Source organism: Leuresthes tenuis, unplaced genomic scaffold, assembly GCF_036924035.1.
Source record: "Leuresthes tenuis unplaced genomic scaffold, fLeuTen1.0.hap1 SCAF_14, whole genome shotgun sequence".
NCBI classification, from domain to species: Eukaryota; Metazoa; Chordata; class Actinopteri; order Atheriniformes; family Atherinopsidae; genus Leuresthes; species Leuresthes tenuis.
The window spans coordinates 13,377,652-13,388,803 of NW_027325368.1; the positions used below are offsets into that span (position 1 = coordinate 13,377,652).

General features: G+C 38.0%; 1 protein-coding gene across 2 annotated transcripts; it reads right to left on the reverse strand.

Annotated features, from left to right (window-relative positions):
- Nucleotides 1-3,909: 3,909 nt before the first annotated feature.
- irf4a (interferon regulatory factor 4a) lies at nt 3,910-10,775 on the reverse strand. 2 transcript variants are annotated; one of them, XM_072363888.1, is made up of 9 exons: nt 10,586-10,775; nt 9,723-9,920; nt 9,323-9,509; nt 8,521-8,606; nt 8,208-8,385; nt 7,678-7,725; nt 6,918-7,307; nt 5,616-5,728; nt 3,910-4,598 (listed from the first exon to the last, which is right to left on the reverse strand). In XM_072363888.1, the coding sequence occupies exons 2-9, from the start codon at nt 9,918-9,920 to the stop codon at nt 4,449-4,451; spliced, it is 1,350 nt and encodes a 449-aa protein (XP_072219989.1). In that variant the 5' UTR covers nt 10,586-10,775; the 3' UTR covers nt 3,910-4,448. The 2 variants fall into 2 exon arrangements, with proteins under 2 accessions (XP_072219989.1, XP_072219988.1); XM_072363887.1 differs by having other exon boundaries at nt 7,678-7,758; nt 10,586-10,773.
- Nucleotides 10,776-11,152: the final 377 nt, after the last annotated feature.

The following is an 11,152-nucleotide window of genomic DNA, read 5'->3' on the forward strand; positions in this document are numbered from 1 at the left end:
TGGAGCACACATTTACATACACACACACATAGAAATCATTTATAGAGTGAGTTGAAGCATGTACATACACCCACACGCACATATGTATGTATATGCATAAAAAATGTATATGCATATATATATATATACATATACTTATTTACATATATAGGTCCCTCCTCCCTGCCAGATGACTGGAGACCACACAACCAGACCACACAGAGTCTGAGAACAACCCGACTCACTCTCACGCAAAAAGGCCAATAACCTGTCATTCTGGCCACTTCTGTTTCTGTCAGCGCTGTCTGTATGTGTCTTGATACACAAAACAAGGCATCTCTTTTGATAGGAAATTCTATGCAGGGAATTTTCATATTGCTATTTTTTTAAACTAATGAAGCCAAATCAGTCAAAGAATTCCTTTTTTTTTTTTTTACAGATATGCTGGTGTGTGTAGGTAGATTTCTTAGTTCTGTTAATATCATCACATTCCTTGGCCAATATGTATCAAAGGCCTTGCGGTTGTATGATTACTGCAGTCCAGTCCAACCATGCTAATATGCAGCCGCTATGGTTCACAACTCAACTTTCTCCAGCTCCTCAAAGGACAAACAACCAACCGATGATAGACCACTCCCTGCTGGCCATTTAGCTTACTACATTTTTTGACTCTGCACAGTTACTTGGGTCTGTTTAAGCTTAAAATCTTGATCTTCTCTGTTTATTCTGTGTCTCATAAAACAGTCTAGATAATGGTGAAATTGCAGTTTGTACTATTTTGTCTGATGATATTTTGGTGCAACATCCTTTAGCTCCAAAATATCAGCCCCTGGAAGTTTCCAGCCAAACTAAATACACAATGCAGCCCTGACACCAATACCAGGTAAATCACCATATTGTTCTGCTTATCAACTCTTATCTGTTTAGGCTCATGTCTGAAGTCATCTGATGGCTGCTTTCCATTACATTGCTGCTCCTTATCGGACAACTGTCATTGCTTTCCTGCCATGTTAATGTATTGGGTCATAATCATTGTTGTCTGAAGACACTTACATAAACAGAGACGTCAAAAAACAACCCCAACTGATTAATTTTGCTGATAAAGATTTTAGTTTCTAGGAATGGAAGAAATTCTCATGTTTCCTGTAGATCACATCCAGAGAATTAATTGGACTAAAATGACATTCCATAACAATTTCAATCTAACAATTATTAATAAGAAATATTGATAATATAAAGTAGTTTGCAAGCACATACCTTCCTGGTCAGTTTTTCCTGACAGTCCTGTGTTCTGCCATGTTCAAAAGTGATGAGAGGATCATCTGTCAACAGTTTATCAGTTTAACAGTTTATTATTTGTGACCATCAGTGACTTCCTCCTGAGTACACGTGTTTACCCATGGGCCGGTGGGCGATGACTGGTGGATTCATAAGGTCAGTTTGAGGGGTCAAACTTCTTTCTAACCTCAGCTGCTAGCAGGATTCACCAGTTATCCAGGTTCAAATGACTGTCCTTAGGAGTCTGACTCCATACATACCTACTAGGCTCAGTGACTCTCAGTTCAAAGTCCACAAAAGTTTATTTTAAGCGCTTTCTCTCTTTTTTTTTGCGTTTTTTAATTGTGTTGTTTATGATTATGTGTTGTTGTCTGTTTCTTTTGCTGATTATATTTCTGAGAGTGGGCTCTTAATCCTCCCGTTCAAACCACAGTTCCAGGCCACACACAGCTATACAAACCAGCAGATGTCACCAAAGCATTGCTAAGTCTTTATCCTGACTGAACCGCTTTATTTTCTTGGTTCATGTAGTCAAAAAGATTTGACAAAAAAATCTCCATTGTGTACTTTATGTCACTGTAAAATTGAATAACAGAGGTAGGACAAATAGAGAGGCCACAAGGGCAACAGTGAAACCATCCAATGATAAGATGATACCTGTGTGAAGACAGTGAAGTAGCAGGAGGAAATGGTTCATTACAAGAACTTTTCACTTTTATATCAATATTTTTTTTATCTGTCTCTGCATACCATTAAAAATAATCAGAAATGGGAAAGTTCCATTATAAACCAGAGAGTTGTAGGAATAAGGCCAGGTTTCATCACGTTTTTTTTTTGTTTTTTTTTTTTAGATAAAGCCTGGTGTGTTTTGTTTCACTGTGAGTCAGTCAAATCATATTCAACACCATCACTGGGTAAAGACGGAACTTACAGAATCACTTTCTTTTGGAGAGTGTTTAAATGAGGTTGATAGTTTCTTTTTCTCTATAAAGCCATTATCAGACATGGTACAGGAGCATCGGTGAAATAAACAGTCCATGTCACAGGTTATGGGCAAGGCGATGTCACTTAGAGTAACGGCTTGTAGAGGCGGAAAAACTGAAGCCTGACTACAAATGATGTGGCTTCCTGCAAAGGGGGAAGCACCATGGCAAATGAGTGAATGTATTTTCTTTTCTTTTTCTGCCTTTCTCTAACCAAATATCATTTTCTCATTCTTCCTCCCTTTGTTTGCAAACGTACCGAGTTCAAAAATTAAACAAGCACAGTATATGTGGTAGTTTTGGATGTGTTTATTTAAAAATAAATCTCAAAATACCATTTTTATATTTTAAAAAAAATTAACATATGGTGCTTGAAATCATTTACAAGGACAAATATGATTTTTTTTTATTTCCTATGTAGCTTTATCTGTACTACAAATGTAAACTGTGACGTGAGATGGGTGTGTGTGTGCGCGTGTGAGAGAGAGTGTGTTTGAGTCACTGATGTTGTGGGTGGGGGAGTCACATGCTTTATCCTGAGTCCATAAATGTCAATTCCTGATAACAGTAATACCGCAACTGTGTACCTACCCACACACATGCATGCATTTCATCCTTGTTATATTACAAGTGCCATTATTGACCTCAAACATCACAAATTAACAGCGGTTACCAGATAATTATCACGCAAACACACACGACACACAATAATAGCACACACTGAACATTAAGCAGACTGATTTTGAGTCAAATTTCTTGACCGTGAAATAATAAAAAACTCAATTTCACTCAGCGAAGAATCAGGGAGCTCAGTAACTTGATATGAGGGTAAAAAGAATTTTTGATTAATGGGAAAAAAAAGAGCAAACTCATTCCCGCCAGTTATTTTGGTAAGACTCTGAGAAAGTGATGTGGTTTAAGTGTGAGGGAAGTAAATGCTGAGATTGAAACTCTGGACCACAGAAGAAAAACAACAAAACCTCCATCCCTCCTCCTTCAGTATTAACTTGTAGGACAACAGCAGCACGAGGAATTCAACTCCAGTAAATTTAGCATTCTGTGTTTCTGGCATCGTGCATGGTACATTGTAGAGTTCTCTATGTATGTTTTGCTGGGCACTCAATCCAAGGTGTGAACCTCTACAGTGAGTATCTCATGGGAACTAGACAACTTGCCCATACCTTGCCATGCACCTCGACCATGAAGGTAGTTTTCCTTCCCACTTGTGAGGCCACCAGTTTCAGATCTAGCACAACAGGTATCATTTCCCTGTAAGTTACGGGATGAATGTGATATTTTGAGTCAATGTGCCTCAGGTCAAGGTTCATCAAAGCCAAACCCAGCACTTGAACCTCAGACATCTTTCTGATTGTAAGTTGTATGCCACTTGTCCGCTTTTTTTGTGAAAACGCAAAACAAGTTATTATCTAGTTGCAAACCATAATCATAAGTTTAATGTCCACAAGCTTCAGTAAAATGGTTTTCAAATTAAATCATTTCTAAAAATGACTTATTAGAGATCTGAATAAATTAAACTATATTGTTCTTCACTAGGAAGAGGCAATGATTAAATAAAAGGCGGCAGAATAAGCATGATATTTTGTTGCTCTCTGCACACAGCTAATGAGCCACTGGAGCCTTTGGGGACCGCAAGGACTTGGCTGAGAACGGCTGTTAGCTTTGTTGTGCTTAGCCTCCTCTGCAAGCATGTACATTTCAGCCACAGAACGAGCTACATCAGGAGCAAGGAATGGCGATTGTGTCGTCACTGTCACTTGACAAGTGCACGAGTCACACTGTCAACTGCTACCTGTGAATGAAAAAGTATTCATCTAAACTGGTTTATCACTTTGACGTATCAGTGTTTGTCTTAGGGGCCATTCTTCCTGTGCACCTGTGTTAGTACTTCCTGTCTCAGCTTGCCCTCCGCTCCCCTCATCTCCCCCACCCTCAAACCGCATCCTTCACACTGTCACAATAATATTTGTAGAGATAAAAAAAAAGAAAGAACTTTACTCCACAGTCACAGAAACGCAGACTACGATGCATAGGTGTGCAAGTAAAAATGACAGGGTCTTCCCCATATCTACCCCTCCACACTATCATTTACAGTACACAGGTCTGCAGTTAAAAGGTGTTATGAAAGGTCACAGCTTTACGGTCACACTCACACCCTCCTGCTTGTGTACGTGTGTTTTTGTGTGCTTGTCACTCTTGAATATGCTGTAGAGGTCTCTGGGCAGCATAGTCAATTGTTGGAGAGGTGTTCTGTTCCTGGATGTGATCATAGGCCCGCAGGTAGTGGCCAGTGTTCTGCTGGTAATAGTACACCAATTTCCGGGCAAACACTGGTTCCACCTAAAATGAAAATGTTTTTTCATGTTTCAAACATGTATGTCACATCAGCGTCTTCGTCACAACAAAGGTAGAGAGCATGGCCCAAACTAAACTGCCAAAAACTCCAAACTGACTTCATTTTGTGAATTTTCAGGCATAATATTTTTCACAAAATATGAAAAAGCTACAGAGCCAAATATGCAAATATTACACTTCTGTTTTCTTGTCCATTTTAAGAAAGCCGTATAAGACAATAAACATTGCTTTAAACAAAGTGTATAGCTCTGTAATCTCTCTCACTGTAGGACATTAATTCCATGTAATCTAGATTTAGATTATTTTAATGGTATACTGACAACATAAATCAATCTTTTAACTAAGACCTGCCAGTTATTCCAGCCTAACTGTGCTCTAACTTAGTGCTCATTTATTCATGGAATAATTAACTGAAAAATCAACATGAACATTCATACTAATAAGTATATTTCAGTTACAGATATAAAATGAGTTCAGTCTGTGACATTAATTTTTGCCTTAAGCTAATGCTCGCGCTTCTGAAAGGAGATTTGTTTGATTTAGCCAGTTTTCTGTGTTTTGTGATTCATTCTCTAAGTTGATGTTTTATATGATATGTTTTTATTTAATAAGAAGTCATTCAAATATGTTATGTTTAAGTCAGATTTTAGCCAAATATGACAATGATGTGATTCTAATGCTTATAAAACAATGACCAGTGCAAATAAGCAGGAAGTACTGGCATCTTGTCAGCCATTCAACATCAGCATGTCCACAGACTTTACCGGAGGCCCAGAAATTTGGGCTACCAAGATATAAGGATGACTATAGCTGATTGGTTCCAAGATAGCTTGGAAGACAATGAGATCTAAAATTTCCCAAAAACTATGTTAATAAAAGAAATTACAGTATTTAGAATTCATTCTCACCATTTTGATAATCACCGTGGAAAATAATTTTTTGTGTATTTAAGAAGAAACATTGCATCTGTTTACCAGATATAATGTTATAGTGTATGCATACCTGTGCTGTAATCATTTTCCTTGGACGCTGGGGGTCTGGATACTCGTCCCCGAAGCATAGCACCACTTGGTGTCGCGGTAGATGACGACCATTATGGGCAAAATCTTGTAGATCTAGGAGAAGGAGATACATTTTCATTGAAACCTATGATGTACGAGTTCAAGAATGCTCAGGCATGTGACATTGAACAGGCATTATAAATAACATTCACTACCCCATTTTGCTCCCATGACATTTTATTCAGTCGCAATGTCTTTTCTACAAATTACTGGTGAGGATGATGGAAATTCAATATGAAACGCCACAGACAACGCAATCTTGTCATGCAGTGTGGTGGACCACAGGAGGTGGGTGGGGACTCCACAAACTCTGCCCCCCCCTGCTGAGAAGATGAGTGCCTTCTTTACACTACTTCAAAAATGAGGGACTTACCCAACTAAAACACGTGAACATTCTTCATCATAATTATCACTGCTATCAGCACAACCATTAGCCTATCAATATGACCATAGCCATTGTCATACTGTAAATGGCTGAAGCAGTAATGTGCATGCTTCTCATTTGAAAATTTGTGAACGATAAGAGGCAAATCAGTTAGTTTAAAAAGACTACTATAATACTGTAAAAGACAACTTTTATTTTTATTTTTTTTTACTGTAAATGAACCTGAAACCTGGCATGGTAGACTATGTGCAATCAGACAGTCATGCCATTAGCTTGATTGGGAAATTAGAAAGGTATTCTCTTAAAAAGGATACAGAATACACAATTTTTCTTCCACATAACCAGCTTTGTTTCCTTCATCTATTTAATTTCTCTTTGAATAATTAATCAATTTATTAATTCAAATATTCTAAATAACACTGGTTTACAATCCCTTGTACAAAATAAGGTGAATGCTATGTATGCAATTCAGAGTAATAAAAAAAATACCACTAAAATCTGTGAGCAAAAGTGGTTGTGATCAAGTAGAATTACTTACGACTAATCGATTTACAATTTTAAAGCACTAAAGGGGAACATGCTGCATCATACAGGTTTTATTTTAAGGTGCCTCACTGCAAAGATAAGGATTCCAAACTGACCCCACCCAGTTAGTTACAACAACTGTCATTTCCTTCATGTATAATATGTGTCATTTTACTTAAAATTGACATCACATGTTTTAAATCTCACTGATTTAAATTTCTGATCTCTGATTTTGGGAAGTATAAACAAATGCTTGTTTGAATATCCAATCCACCGCTGTGTGACACAGTCCATGTCAACACTTGTGTACTGTAGTTGCATATTACTGCTTACCAATAAGGAACTGATGGGTGTCGAACAGTTTGCATGGCTGCTCCTTCTCCAGTTTGTTGGGTTTATCCATATATGGAGCCAGAGGTCCTTCCCAGTACACCCGTCCCTGACACAGGCGTTTAGCGTACAGCCCATCTGCCATCATCCACAGAAGCACCCCCTTCTCCAGTATGTTAGGAAGCATCTCAGCACCCTGTCTCTGAGACTCAGGGTATGGAGACGGAAAAAGAATGATTTCTGCGCCACTGTGAAACTTGTCCTCTGGACATGGGGAAGAAGAGGATGGGGAGGACGTGGAGGAGGAGGTGATCCGACAACCTTCTGAGTTGGTGACTGTAACTTCCTTCACCAGTGATTCTCTGTAGTATAGGGACACATGCAGGCTGAAATCTGTAAGAAAGAGACAAGCATTTAGGAGATACCCACAAAGAAATAGTGACCAGAATCATGCAGCATGTTCAGGAGGAGGGTCTGACATACTTTCAGATTAATTACTAATAATGATGTAGAGTATCTCCCTACTCTCTTATTATTCTATGCACCTTCTCAACCCTCCTGTTTTATTCTATGATCATGTGATTAATAAAAAAGACAAAAACTCAAGATCTTTAGCTGTTGTTCTGGGTTTCAGAATAGGGAAGTATGTGTTGTATGAGGTGGTTCTCGTTTCTTATCAGTACATGCAAATACAAATAACGAGAGTTCACATTATCTTAAGTCTGTGGATGTCCATGTTAGTGTACCAGCCGCAGTTATTTACCTGTTATGACATTGTTGTGGTCCATTGTATACATAGACGGTTGAGACTCTGAAAAGTAGGTGTGGAATGAGAGCTGAAAACCTGCATTGAAAATGACATATACAGATAAATTCATTCATTAAAGTACTGGATGTGAAACTGTGGAAATGTGAGCAATCATTATGTTTGTTTATTTTCTTATTTGAATTAATTTATGTTGTTTAACTCAATAGCAAATCTAATGAATATCCACCATCTTGTCAAAAGCACCATCTTTTCTACCAAAATCGTTTTTGTACAACAGGGGATCAAATGAATACAATGGAATATTAAGCAAGTAAATAATGTACAACTTTTTTTAAACCTCACTTATGTTTTGTATATAATGACTTTAAATCTACAGCCCTGAATGTCGATTCGTAAATCACCTTGGAGATAGCTGGAGAGTTACCCAAGAACTCATAAGATTGCTCTTAAAGCCTCAATAAACAGATAACATCTGGTACAAATCTAAATGCTTTATCCATGAGGTGAAAATGTAGTTTACTGACCATTTTCTGTGTGGGATCCAGGCCAAGCCCTGTTGATTGGTGACGGGAAGTGGCACTGACTGTACTGCAGCTCTGCATGTGGCCCATGGTGATGTGTATTAGGAAGAGACTGTTGATCTGGCGGTGCGTGATACTCTCTCCAGTCCCTTCTCTCCTGAGAAACCACAAAGCTGGGTACCTGCGGAGGAAGCACTGGGATAGTCACTAGACTCAGAGAAAACGTCACAAAACTTATTCTCTTTTTTTCTTCTTTGTATGCTACTTGTGGATTAATCCTAGTTTATTGGACGCAACAGCTACTAAATCTGCTGACCTGGTTGTGCAGTGATGTATATGGAGGAATGTAGCCTATGGCACTGACTTGAGATGGTGTCTCCTCCATGATGCTCATCTTCATTCCTGTTAATGAAAAGGAAAAGACTTCAGTCAGATAATTTGTTCACAGTGTCCAAAGGGATTTTCCAGAATATCTAAGAAAGGATTATCCCTAAAACGAACTGTTAAAGATTTCTCAGGTTTCTAACATTGTTTCACTTTGCAAATTAACAAGAAACTGACATATATACAAACACATTGTGAACTTAATTAATGTATTTTGTCAAGTTTAAACTATGAATATTTTATGTATTTATTAGGTTGTACAATTTTGAGGTGGATTTGCAAAGTGAGTGCAACTGAGTGCATCTAAATCTTGTTAGTTTTGAGTTGTGTTAGTCCAGATAGCAAAAACTACTCTTGTGTGACAAAAACTGTTGTATGATGGCAGAGACTTAGTTATGCAAGGCTGAGGTCGTCTGGTTGTGTTATATGCACCCTGCGCTTAGCCCTCTAAAAAAAGCTCTACAGCCTTTTTGGTTCATGCTTTGGCTTCCTTTGTGCTTCCTGCCTCGTCGGAATCAGCAACAATGGTGCAAATGTGGGTGAAAAATCACCAATAGTCTTCAAATCGTGTAAGTAAGTTGTTTGAAATGTTATCAATATTTGGTATATGCAGGTGAATCGTTGCAGTTGCATAGGTATGTGGCAGGTTTTGTGACCACTTTCTCTCACCTCATACATGGGTAACTACATGTTATTAATCTAAATCCCTAAACCCAGAAATACTTAATACTCACCCTTCTTGGCTCCCTCTGGAATAATTCTGTAAACTTTGTATGGCTCAGAGATGTCCAGTTGGCTTCTTCCCACAATTTCATCAAAGTCATTGCTTTTATTAAGGGCACACCGTAGTCTGGTCTTCCATGTGGGGGGGTCTGGTTTGTCTACACCTTCCTTATATTTTCCCTTGAACATTGCCCATGCCTGAAATAATAATTTAAATCATTTCTGAACTTCCTCTTTAGTTGCAACAAACCAACTAACGGCTTAATGAATTCAATAAATTCAAGAGAAAAAAAAGATTTTAAATAAACCTTCAAGATATAAGTAACTCTTGTATTTTTTTTACGATTTGCTGTTTTTAGATATACATGTGCAGTGTTAAATATTCACTTATCAGAGAAGTGATGGTCTGACCTTGAAGAGTGCAGCATCCTCCTCTCTGTTGTAGTCTTGCTTTCCTGCATGCTTCCACGGAATCCTAAAGATGTTTTTTTCATCATTTTCCCAAACCAGGCCGGGATACCTCCCGCTGTCAATCTGATCAATCAGCCACTGTCTCAGTTTGCCGTTGCCGCAACCAACTGACAGGCCACTGTCCTCATCCAGGTTCATCTCTGCAAAACAAAATGTAGTAAAATAAAGATATTAGCTTTGTATGGAAAGCGTAAGACTTTTCTTTTAAAATATATATTTGATTAAAGCATTAACTGAAACAGCTATAATTGCAGTTGTATGTTAAAATATATTAATACTGAAAGAGTTGCCATGGTTAATTAGCTATTTGAGCCCCACATGGACTTCCCTCTGCAGCCATAGCTGCAATTTTAGCAATTCCTTTTTAATGCATTCTATCATATCATCCAGCTTTAATACTTTAGTTCTTTGATACTTTGGTAGATATACGTTTAAGATTGTTGGGGAAGGGGTTAAGGGGAGTTATTGTCTTCACCTGCAAATAAATGTGACTGATTTGAGATTGAGAGTGTATGAATGACAACAAGACTTTGCTGTAAACACAACTATATATTTGATTACGCAATATGTTCATATGATGAACATATGGTGAGATGTTAATCATATGACTAAAAGCAGAAGAAAAAAAAAACATCTACCGACAGAATTACTTGCAGCTTTAAGAATTCCACCCACCAAAACTGATATTAACAGGGTTCATACATTATTCCTTACAGAAACTTCTGAGATTACTTGATACAGTTGTCATAGAATAAATCGATTCAAATGCATTCTTCCGTTTAAAATGAGTTTCTGTTGCTTACCTTTGCATATGTAGGATCCAACGCTGCAATCTGTTTAAGGGCTGTCGGGGTCCTATTCTTAAACGTTGTCACGTCTTGATTTTACTGGGAGGAGCCTCTCGGGCTCTGAGAAGTTTAAGAGGAGATGCGCTACAATCGTGCATTTATTTCTGTGAAACTCGGCGCCCACACAGCGCTGCGGTGGGGAATCCCTCTAGTGACACCCTGAGCAAAGACGGAATGGAACAATTAACCGTGCCATCACAAAAAAAAAATATATCACTTAACATATCTGTTTTTTGTAGTAAAACCATAGTGATTCAACCCAATTTCCACTGACAAAACTGCTATCTGGAAAGATCCGTAAACACAACAGTATCGTTTCAGAAGAAAAAAAAAATACAAGGAAAGGCTGAATTCATTGATAATAACAAGAAGCAAAATCAGAGAAAAGCACACAACTGAATTACAAAAATACTCTAAATGATAACTTTAATAGTAATTACTTAGTAATACTGCCCCCCAGTGGCTGCTCCTGCTTATGCCATGTTGCCTGTAGTGTGTGTTGTCCTCTGGTCCACTGTGCTG

Excerpts from the sequence above, each read along its gene's own strand:
- irf4a (XM_072363887.1), bottom strand. The coding sequence starts at position 9,920 with ATGAACCTGGATGAGGACAGTGGCCTGTCAGTTGGTTGCGGCAACGGC. Across the intron at positions 8,386-8,520 it reads ATACATCACTGCACAACCAG|GTACCCAGCTTTGTGGTTTC; the intron begins GTCAGCAGATTT and ends CTTCCTCCGCAG. Across the intron at positions 4,599-5,615 it reads GGAAAATGATTACAGCACAG|GTGGAACCAGTGTTTGCCCG; the intron begins GTATGCATACAC and ends TTTTCATTTTAG.